Genomic DNA, 11,985 nt, shown 5'->3' on the forward strand with positions numbered 1-11,985 from the left:
GACAGGTTGCATCCCCCCACTGCCACGCTGCCTTTCGACCGGCAACACGAGTGCCCCAAAGCAGAGCCCCAAGTGGGGCCCAACACGGCCTCCACGCCCCAGCCCCGCTGCGCCCTGCGTGTGCCATTGTGCCATGCCGCAGCCTGCCCACGCTGGGCTCCTGCCAGGATTTGGGCTGTTTGTCTGCTTTGTCCTTCAGCAAAGAGCTCGAGAAGGGCAATTACACACCAGCAAGGAGCCAGCCCAGCCCCTCACACCCTGCTGCCCCACAGGTGCTGGTATTTCAGGGCTGGAGCAAGGTGCTGGGGGAGAGTTACACGGGTGGACGGGGCGGTCTGAGCCCTCGTAGTGTTGGAAGCTCATGGGGTCTCAATTTCTGCACGGCCACAGCTCCCAAAGGGCTCTGCTTGTGCCGCGGGGTGACAGCAACCTCAGTACATGTTCAGAGCAGTCAAGTGTACGGCCCCGAGAGCCAAACCCACTGCAAACACCTCAGGTTTAAAGAAACGTAAATATTTTCATTAAAGTTCCCCTAAAGGTCTGTCTTTTTCAACCAGGCAAGAATCCTGCCTCATTTGGAAGCTCCGAGCTCCCAGAGCCACAACTCGGTACGGCAATGAAGCAGCACAGACGTGAGCTCCCAGCCACCAGTTAACTCACGCTGCCAGTTATTGCCCCGCGCTTGGAGACACTCTCCCGCCAACATCAATCCGAAGCCAACTGGTGAAGATTTGGGCTGAAGTTGCCCAGGACACCCTAGTCAAGCCCACAGCTTGGCCGTGAGAGGGGAGAGGACCTTCCCTCTGCACCTTCCCACTCCCAGGTGCCATCCAGCCTCTTCCCCTGTCCAGCCCTGGTGCTCAGCAGTTTTTTAAGCACGGCCTGGGATGCAATCCAGCAGAGCTGAGCTGTTTTCTGAGGGTGAATCAAAGCAACTCCGAGTAATCTAGGTCAGGGGAGGGATGGAGTTAGCTGGTGGCGAGCTATTCATGAGATGATTAAGCAGATCCCACGCACCACTATACGTGGAATGGCCACTACCCATCACTTAACCACTGCTGCATCTTCAGCAGGAAGGAACGGAGCCCAAAATAGGTGCAGGGCCAGTCGGTGTGCTGGGAGGTCACTGGCACTCGTGTTTTTGCAGCTCCTTTTATGCCCATAGAAGCACATTGGCGTGTGCTCTGCCCGAGGCGACCGCGCACGCACAACACGGCGTCTGCTCCGCAAAGGCGGCGTAAACGCCTGGCATTTCTAGTGCTCTCCCAAAATTCAGTCAAGCCAAGAGAGAACACTGTTCGGCATTTCACCCCTCCAAAAAAAATAAGGAGCTGCTTCTTCATTTCTCACCAAAAAAAAAAAAAAAAAAAGCAGATGCGTAAGAATATTTGTAAACAAAGCACTATAAGAAACAACCCACACGCAGAGCTGACACTGTTCTAACAGCAGGATCGTGGGGGTTTGCAGAGCGTGTGCCCTCAGTAAGTAACTCCAGGCTCCTGAGAGCACAGAGAGCAGCCTCTCCCTGCAGAGATCCGCTCCAGCAGAAAGCCAGAATGTATTTTTTTTCCCCCCTTTTCCAAAAAGCGTATTATTCTCCCTAATCCCCTCAGGACAAGCCTCATCCGTGACGCCTTTGTATGACCTCCACATAGCACTGTGCTTCAAAAAAAATACTAGAGGTCAAATATTGGTGCCTGTCTCAGTCCTTTCATATTCTTCCAGCAGGAAAAGGAGAATTTTGGAGCAAGAAACCCCACTAACAGCCCTTGTCCCACTGTCCTCTGCCCCCTCTGTCACCGCAGGAGGTTTGCTCAGAGCTGTGAGCATCACCCCCGCGCTGAGGGCAACGGGGGGAAACGCGACCCACAGGCTGTAGCACCAGCCCAACACCCCACAAGTCAGTTACCTCCTTTTGCCAAGTCATCAACTAGTGAACTCTATTTGCACAATTACAGACCAATTTTTTTTAAATAAACTTTTTCCAATTGTTTTCCCCACCACTTTTCCCAAGATTACTGCCCACCTCTCTCCTCTCCAACGGGACCAGCCTCAAGCAGCGCCCCCCCAGCCCAGTGGATACTCTGATGCTATGGAACAGGCTGGAAAACCCCCAAAGCCAGCAGCAGCTATCTTATCTGGCCACCGGAGCCGCGTTAGGATTTACTAAGTGTTAGCATCTGACAGCAGGACAATAAAATAAAGCACATCAAGGCAACTGTTGTCCTGAGCCAGTTGGTGTTGGAAGCCGTGCAAACTCACTTACTAAGCACGATGATGTGCACTGAGAGGAGTTTACTCCTGAAACACAGGTCGTGTTCTACTTTCCCCCCCTGGAGATCAAAGCACTGAAGCGTGCCAGGGCTGCGAGACCAGAGCAAGGCTCAGAGGGCAAAGTGCCCCGCGGTCGCTGCGCGCATCCTGCGGCCACGCAGGGACAACCCCGCACGGCTCAAGCCATCTCTAGAACTGGGCCAACACCACAGGCTGAAACGATCAACGCTTTACTGAAAGGTAACGTACGGTAACTTAAGCCCCCCCTTTTGTTTGGTGGTGTTTGTTGGTTTTTATTTTGGTTTGTGGGTTTTTGGTTTTTTTCCACTCTTTTCCCCAGAAACCTGCCTCTGTAACATCACCCGTGTCTGGACCCAAGGACAAGGGACATGGTTCCATCTCACTGCCCGCACAGGTCTCAGCACAGCCACTGGAAAGAACTCCGTATTTATTGCCCCAGTAGTTTTTACTCAAATCAACAAAAGGTACTTATTCAGGCCAACCACACCTACATAAGAAAGGCAGCTTTCTCTCTGCCAGATCGCCTTCACTTTTTTTTTTTTTTTTCAAAAAGCACTACTGTAACAAAACACACCACATCCCATCAATTAACGAAGCCATCTCCCCAGAATTTAATGGGTTAAACCACACGAGCCCATACAAGCCTACACAGACCAACAACTCTTAATCAAGGGTAGTTTGTTACAGGCAAGTCAGGAAGCTTTCTGTTCTGCGAGCGTGATCAAAAGGGCCTGATTAAAGCCTTCGAGAAGCTTTCAAGATAGCGTGACAAAATTCTCAGCTTTCGAACAAAGCCAGCCTGTTCTGTTATCAGGAAGCACGCTACGAGGCGGCAGATGATCTTACAGTAGCAATATCTTTTAAAACAGGAAGAAGCAAGAGTTAAATGACTAACTAAGGAAGATAAATTCCCCGAAATCCTGTAAGCATTCTTTCCAGGGGTTCTCCTCAGCTTTTCAAAGCATTGTGCCTGGAACCGACATACAATCCTTGCCAATCCATTCACGTTTTTCTAATTGCTTATAAAAAGTCCAGCGTATCGAGACATTATTTAGGTATTCTCCACAGCCCAGTAAATGAAGAGCACTGTTTATGCAACATGAATTTAATTTAGCTACTGAAGAAAAGGAGAAGTTTAAGAGCATAAAAGGGAAAGAACCAGAGTATGAGTGTTATAAAAGGCAAGACACTTGAAAATCTTTTTCAATCCAAGTACTGATGAATCCAACTCCAAATTTAGACTCAGATTGGTAGCGTAGATCCTAATTCAGCTCAGAGGGTGAGGTCTCTACAAAGAAAAGGCTGAGAATCAATTAAAGCAGAGATGAATTTTAGAGCAGCCAACCACATATCCTGAGTGCAAACCTCAAAATGCTGGTTGACAAAGACACAGCTCCTTCAGACACTCACCTCTGCCTTCTTTTGCCAAAAGCTCGCCGCGCTCAGCCCAGGAGCACCCTGAACTCCACAGCACCCCACGCTGCCCACCACCTTCACGGTCCCCAGGAGCCTGCTCACCCCTTCCTCCAAGGATAAGTTACAGATATGCTGCTTTACTACCCAGAATGGCCCATTCTTATCCACGGTGGCTGCTGCTACACTTAAATCTGCTTTATGCTTCCTCTGCTGCCTGGGGGAGCAAGGCTAACCCCGACGTAGGCACGCTCGGAGCATCACTGCCCTCCCCGAGACACCACACCACCGCACGCACCACTCCGCAAACCCCATTCGGCACCATCAGAGAAAGCATTTATGGTCCTAATCACTTAATCTCCTTCAGAGGCGCAGTGCCCAGCGCCCCCGTGAAGCCTCCCCTCCTCAGACACCTCACAGCAGCAGCAGGGCTCCCTAAACCCTCCTGTGGAGAAACCCCTGGGTGCTTTGGGACTCTCCCTTTCAAACCACCGCCCTTCTCAGACGGGAAGGTGGGTCGATACTTTCCAATCCAAAGGAAAGCGGCCACAGAGGTTATCTCCAAACAGAAGAAAATTCTCCAACCCAAAAGCTCTGACTTCATCTGGCGAGCAAACCTGAAGCTCCGTCCTCGCGAGGCACAAGGCGTTAATCTCGCACAGACCGCGAGATATTTTGTGGGGTTTGGTCTGTCTTTTTTTTTTTTTTTTTTTTTAATAATACCAGAAGCTTTACCTGTGCTAAAGGCCTCTGGGAAGTGTTTTGTGGCTTGTGATGAACGACAGCATTCAGAGCCAGCGTCCTGCAAACCTCCCAGCCGAGCAGCTACTCCGTGTCTGTTACTGAAGGCTCCTGGATTCGACTGTTTGAGAGAGTTTCTCTTTTAATTGTGCACTGCCCGTATCTGATGATTAAGAATAATTACTTTAAATATTCTTCAAGCTGGTATACTTTGTTTTCCGAAGCTTGTACTGTAAAACGTCACTTGCACGTAATCTGCTATCAGTCCACACAAGACGTAAAACTACTCGAGGTGTGAATTTGAATTGCTCGGGTTGACAAGAAAGATTGAGTGTGGCGCGGGCTTTGAGACATCTTTATGATGTTTGGAAAATTCATTGGCTGAAATACTCTTGCACAGAAATTTTTTTATTATTATTATTATTAAATAGAGCCCTGTTCTCTATGGTGAGAAAGTGGGGTTTGTTTTAGGTCTCTGCTGGCTGTAAAAGCTACTTGAATGTCACGCTGCGGCTCGACATTTTTGCAATTGCTCCAAGTAACTGGATGAATCCCGGGTCTATTTGAAGTTTTTGTGCGAGTCCTGAAGTAGAAACCAAACATAACGTTATCTCCCAGGGCTTGGGGAAGCGTGGCGTTAACAGCGGCGTACAAATCCAACTGCATCAACAAGCTCTGGCTAAATACTCTGCAGTTCGCTCCTGTACGTGTCTGGCAGTGCTGCACTGACAACAAATCAAGCGGAGTATCCTCTGTGAACAAGTTTGTTTTAGGGTTTTTATCAACACTACCAGATCTTGAGAGATCTACTGTTTCCTTTCACACTCTAGCACCTGTGGGCACAGATGACTTAAAATATAAAAACATTTTTACCAAGTGTTTGGGTGTCTAAGAACCATGACTCAATGCATTTTAAGAGCTTAGAAATCAAACAAATTTAATTAGAAAGACTATATTTAAGAGGACTTGTGCCTTCTAGGATTTGCCACATGACTCCTGCAGATGTGTGATATGCATTTTCCTCCCAAGCTACCAAAAAAAAAAAAAATTTAAATTGCAGCAGTCTGCACTAATTCCACACAATCCACAATGGCCTATTTGTATTAAAGGACTGATCTACCCAAGCAGGACCAGGATTATCACTATCTGTTGTGCTATATAGCAATAAATATCTTTTAAAAAAAAAAAAGGCATATATTTCCCTTTGCATGCTTCCTACACTAACAGGGCCATTTGAGTAAGCCTGCTGTCTAACTTTATTCTCTTTTATCCCTGTACCAAGCGGGATGCAACCATGTACTTTTCCAAAACAACTCAATACCTGTCCCAACAGGCAATCTTCCGATCTTCAAGAAGTTAGAAAAAAATTGACATCACCATCCTTTAAAAGGAAAAAAAAAAAAACCAACCACAAAACAACCAACCCAAGCCACAGCAAACCCTCACCCCAACACTAAACCCCCCCGCTTACGCTGAGCCCATTCTGCTTCGTTCAGCCTGGCAGAGGCCTGAGTGTCTTCAAGGGTGTGCTGGGTTTATTTTGCTAAACTCGCCCCAAGGTCAGACCTTACATGAATGGACCTACATGAATCATTCTTTCCGCCTGCTTTCCCCGCTCTGGATTATCAGTGTGCTTGATTATGGTAATTAGCATTAGGCTTTCATTCCAGCATATTCTACCGCTACTGTCTCCTGAACCAGCACAAGCATTTATTCCTCTCTTTCAGTTATTAAATAAAGCCTCAGTGATAGAATAACTTCAGCAGCAAGTATATTTGTTACATACTCTCCTCAGTTCCTACCTGTAGTTCAGATTAACTGTTAAGCACCACTACAGCTTCAAGTGTAACCACCCAGACCTCTCCCTCCAGACTTTACAACAAGCAGTCATGGGAAGGATGATGAGACCCAAAAAACCCAACGAGCAAAACTATCTCCTTCCACTTAAAAGGAATCACCCCACTTGAACTATTATGTTATAGCAAACGTTATGAGCCAGCACCTCTATACAGGCAATAAAAGCACTAGAAGTCAGCAGAATTCAGCTGGGGTCCCAGTGGTGGGATTCACTGACACTGAGCAACTTCTCCAGTCCACTTGGGAGCTCTGGATGGAAAGTGCATCCTGTCCATTTAATAAACAATCAAATACATACCAGCTACACATAAAACCAGGAAAAAAACCTTATGGGAAGCAAAGAAAAAAAAAAAAAAAGCCCCATTCCCTTTGCTGGCATCTCTGGCTCTTGCCTTCTCTGCCGACAAAGGTGGAGTTCCTGGGGTAACCAAACCCGGACCCCCAGCACTGCCCTGCCACAGGCCTGCAGAGCCCTTCGTGCTCCACCACCCAAACCCCCCAGAACGAGCCTCGCAGGCCACCCCAAAAATTATTGCTCGGAGCAGGTACTCTGCATGCAAGTGGGATCACAGCAACGCACTCAGGTATTTACCGACTGCCCCAAAATGGAGTCAACAAGAGAACTTTTACTGGAATTCCTCCCTCAGCAGAATTCCTTCCCGAGTATTCTAACCTTTAACAGGATGCGTATTTGCTCAAATACAAAAGCTACTTAAGCTTAAAAGTCAACCTTAACTCAAACAATACCTGGATAATGGATCGCAGACCAATTATTTCTCACCCTTCTTGTGTTACAGTTCCAAGACAACACTGAAAAATCCATTTTTGCTGCTCTGCTAGCGAGTAAACTGATGTCAAAGCCAGCAGATAAAGGAAAAATCTATATTTAAAACTTCTTTTAAAATACCTGAATCAGTCCATTCGTCAGTTATCTGTTTAGCCAAACAATTTATCTATGATTCTGAAAGCAGCAAGTGCTTGGCTTAACACCGGCAGGGTTGGGTAGGTGACAACATTGACTGGTCTAGGAGCTGGACAAGCAAGTTCAAGTGATTAAATGCATTCAGCTCCTCTAGTTACGCTAATGACTGATTATCTTTTAATCCCAGGCAAGGGGTACATCAACTGTGATCCCACACAGAACCGCAGCACTCACTGATGTGGTTACAAGCGCAACACTGAGAGCAGCTGAGTAAGTTACTCCACCGCTGGTCAAAGGCAATGCTGTTGCTACCTTGAGTCCAAGCCCCTTTCCCACAGAGGGCAAGCGCAATCTCCAGTTGTTAACCTGCCCAATCAAGGAAAAACAGCTGTCAGCTACCAGATTAAGTCTTAAAAGCACTTTCTATCAAGTCATTAAGGCCAACTCTAAGCAGATGTTTTAGGTCATTCCCCTACCCCTATAAATATCACTAGGAGGAGGCACCATTATTAGTTATGTGATGTACTACACCCGGTGTTAGCTGACTGTAACTGTGGGTTTCTCCAAACTGTCTCCAAACCAGCCCAGCAAACTCCAACCCTGCTCATCTGGGTCCCCCAAAAATGCAAGAAGAAACAGGGGGGGGAAAAAGGGCAGCTAACACACCTAGGTTTTTACGTGACCACTTGTAAAGATGCCCTAAGCACACCCTTCGGGGTTTGTATTTCTCTTGCCTGAATACTGAAGATTCCAGCCGCAGCCCTGGTCTCTCTAGGGCAGTGCTCAGCATCAGCTGTTCCCACTCATTTGGGCGATCAGATCTTTACCACTTGTCGCTTAAGACTGATCAAACCACAGAGGGAGGTGACCTGCTCTCAAGGAAAACACATCACGCCTTGATTTCGTGAGTGTATCTGAAACAGCTGCAGGGGACGGGCTCAACACCATCAGCTGCACCTGCACAAACGCAGTGACCTCACAGGGGGCTACAGGCTAAAGCAAGTCCTGCCGAGTGAGTCAAGTCCCATTCCAAAGCAGGACTGGGTGATCATTACTTTCCTTGCTGCCAAATCCATGTTTTTTCAAGTTTATCCCTGGATAATGCTGCCACAAGCCACTTTTGGGGACTACCTTCAGCTTCACACTGACTGCTGCATTATTTCCCCTCCAGCAGTAATGCCTCAGCTTCAGATCTCACTAACGCAACATTCAGGACCTTTGCCTTCGCTTCACCTGGAGCAAGGACGCTCCGACAGGCTTTGGGGAAGCAGCTGCACCCTTCTAGGGTCCCCTGGCAGGCAGCAAAGCATTGTGAGGGGCCTGTGGAGAAATTGTTTCCTGTAGTAGCTTAGCAAAGAGCAGAGAAGACCGACCTATTAATGACTAAATAATTGTTCGGGTTTGTTTTTTTTTTTTTTTCTACACATGAACTTGTGTTTTAAAAGCAGGCAGCCAGCCTCTGGCACCCAGAACTGAACGTGGGTGGCTTCTGGATGCCTCAAATCCCAAACTGCAACCTACGGATTCCCAACATAACTAGTCCAGGTAGGCTGCTTGCAGAGCTACAGCCCAAGCACCCTGGGGCACGTCAGTTCTCAGCCCCCCTTGGGCACAGAAGAGGGGTGCAGCAAACCTGCCCCCCCCCCAGGCAGCCCATCCCACCTGGAGCATGTCAGCATCTTGGCCTCGCTGCTGGATGTCGGACTCCCAGAGTCTGGCCCCACCTCCCCACAGAATTCCTGCTTTTCAAAATATTTTTGTAATTTAAATGGCACTTTAATATAAATTATTAAGCAGAAGTCAAAACCCACAACCATTAGGCTACAAGAGGCTCCCCCCTGCAGCCCCCAGCCCCCTTGCCCAGGTTTCGAGCTGGAAAGAACAGATCTCCTTGTTAGACAATTAAACTAATTGTTTAACTAGACAGCGACAGAACAAAAGTGAAGATGGCGCCACGCCAGCCACACTCAGCCCTCTCCAAAGAGGCAGAGCTGCACGGACCCACCACCCAGCAAAGCGCTGGCTTCCCAGGGAGCCCCCAGCAGCCCCTTCCTGTATCCCCATTGCTGGGAGCTACGGCAGAAGCCACTTCTTCCCCAATTTTAACGTTTCCAGCTATTATTTCCAAAGCCAGTGAGGTCTCTTCTTGTGTTGAGAGACTAGAGCCCAAGCAGAGCACCCTCCACCCGGATTGACACCCCAGCGCGTTGTTTATCACCCTCGGGGAGCAGCTGTTAGAGTCCAGCACATCAGAGCATCACTCCTCTCTTCGGTGGGAGCAGAAATCAAAAAGGATTTAATTTAAGAGGCTGCCACACTCAGCAACTGCTACTTGTGTTACAGCTCATCATGATCCAAAGCATGACTGGCCTGATGAGAATTAACCTCACACCTCCCAGGTTTGCTGAATCAAACGAGGAATTTGGGAAGCCACCTGCCTAGGCAAAAGCAGACTTTGTTTTTTCTTGTTTAACATTAAACCAAACTGTTTTCAAAGTTAACAGGAAAACAGGCTCCCTTGGCTAAATGAACACGTCCACCTTCACAATGGGAACGTTTTTACAGCCACCGAGAGGCGATCTGGTGGTTTGTTGTGATACATCCCACATTACCAGGGCAGAAAGACAACTTCCCCGTGCCTGGGAGGTGAACGCTGAGCCCCAAAAGCCTCCCTGCTCAGCACAGACACCCCAGCTGTGTGCGGGTGCCTGCCCAACCCTGTCGGCTGCTGCTCCCTGCACCACCCCGGCCTTCCCCCAGCCAAGCCTTCCCTCCTCTCCATCCGTCTCCTCCTGCTACTCCTCCAAAAAAGCCCTGGCTGGGACACTTGGTAAGAGACAGCCCAAAACCAGAGGCATGAAGCTGTGTAATGGGCACATTTGAACTCAAATACAAACCAAGCTTGTTTAAAACACACTCTCTTCCATAATTATTTCTTCAAACTCGGGGTATGTGTTTTCCCTTTTCTGTCACAGCTTTGGCAGAGGATTGAAAAGACAGCAAACAGCTTGCACGCGTTATGGCAACATTTCTCAGCTATAGCTCCTTTCAAAGCCCTTCAATCCTCTCGGTGTTTTTGTTCAAGCGCTCCAGCAGCGGCTGCCCGGGAGAGTTCAGCAACACACAGTTTGGGCCAAGCAGGGCAGCTCTGGGTGTCCGGCCCTTTCCCGGGGAGCCCGATGGTGATGAAAACACCAGCGCCCGCAGTAACGTGCCCAGCACCTCATCCATCACCCAGCCCATCACAGCACCTCGCCCTGCACAGCGGATGGTTTGTTTTCACGTAGAGCTAACACACAAAGCCTGTTTGAAGCTAGCCGCGGTGTCTTAGCAAAGAAATTTCCAGAATACATCACTGTGAGGTTAAAATACAAGTGTGAGTACACTTACACAGTAATTACTACCAGCCCACAGGGACCCCACAACGCAGCAGCCTGCGCAGAGAAACTTCTTACTGACTTTACTTGTGCCTTCCTAAAATAAATAAAAAAAAAAAATAAAAACCAACCACCCAACCAACAGCCTGTGAACTCGGTCCAGGGCACAAGTCCAAGCCCTCTGTAGTGCTGAGCACTAGAAACTCTGAAAGCAGATCTTTATGAATTAACATCCGAAGAAATAAAGCCGGGAGAACGCTGTCTGCTGTGCCTCAGCACAGGGAAGAGCGGCTGAGGCAGCGCTGCGGTAAGAGGGGGGCACTGATTTGTTTGTATTTGGGGGGGAATACGTAATAAAATAGACTTTAAAAGACCCGCCCCGAAGATTTTAAAGGGAGTTCCCGCAGCCCCATCGCTGCGGTCGGTCCCCGCTCCGCTCACCCCCCACCCCAACACACCCCCACCCCCTAGTCCCGGCTCACCCTGGAGATGGTCAGCGGGGCGCTGAAATCTTTACCACCCACCAAACGAAACCCCCACGGCGAGGGACCACGCAGGGCCACCGAGTGGGACATCGCGGCGACTGGGCGCTCCCACCCGCGATCCCCTCCGTGCCGGCTCTAAACGCCGGGACGGGTCGGTCCCTCCTCCCCGACACGCCCCGGAGAGGCGGTCCCGGCCCGGCCCCGGCGGGGGGAGCTTTAAGTCGGTTTTGTTTTTTTTTTTTCCCCTCACGCTTCTATCAGTGGGGTTTGGAGCGACTGCTCGCGGTAGTACATGCGCCTTCGGGCTCTTGGAGTGGAAGGAAAATGATGCGAAAGTTCAGTCGCGGCTGGTTTATTCGGTGCCGGCGGTATGTTGAAGGGGAAAAGAAAATGTCAAGAAAAATCATCAGGTTGAGTTTAAGGCAGTTTGGGAATCCTTCGTGGTTCTCACTTGGCCAGAAGATAAACTTCCACAAAAATAATCAGGTTGGATTTGAGGCAGTTTGGGAATCCTTCATGGTTGTTTCTTGGCTGAAGGATAAATGTCCAAGAACAGAATCAGGCTGGGTTTAAGGCAGTTTGGGAATCTTCTGTGGTTCTCACTTGGCCAAAAGATGAACTTCCACAAAAATAATCAGGTTGGATTTAAGGCAGTTTGGGAATCCTTTGTGGTTCTCATTTGGCTAAAAGATGAACTTCCATGAAAATAATCAGGTTGGGTTTAAAGCAGTTTGAGAATCCTTCATGGTTATCCCTTGGCTGAAAGATAAATTTCCAAGAAAATAACCAGGTTGGCTTTAAGGCCGTTTGGGAATTGCTTGGCCAGTGCACCCCGGCATTACCGTGTCTTCGCAGGGGGCCCTGGGGCAGCCCCGGGCTCGCAGATCTTCCCCGT

At 48.8% G+C, this 11,985-nt stretch overlaps 1 protein-coding gene across 1 annotated transcript in view; it reads right to left on the bottom strand.

Moving 5' to 3' along the window:
• The window catches only part of PDLIM4 (PDZ and LIM domain 4), a 50,754-nt gene extending 39,468 nt beyond the window's left edge, over positions 1 to 11,286 (bottom strand). Inside the window, exon 1 of the mRNA XM_026858483.1 lies at positions 11,088 to 11,286. Within this exon, the coding sequence (XP_026714284.1) occupies positions 11,088 to 11,180 (93 nt within the window). The 5' untranslated portion in view covers positions 11,181 to 11,286. The remainder of the gene's footprint in view (positions 1 to 11,087) is intronic.
• Between the last annotated feature and the right edge of the window lie 699 nt (positions 11,287 to 11,985).

Source organism: Athene cunicularia (assembly GCF_003259725.1).
Source record: "Athene cunicularia isolate RWA chromosome 13 unlocalized genomic scaffold, athCun1 chr13_part1, whole genome shotgun sequence".
Classification (NCBI taxonomy): domain Eukaryota; kingdom Metazoa; phylum Chordata; class Aves; order Strigiformes; family Strigidae; genus Athene; species Athene cunicularia.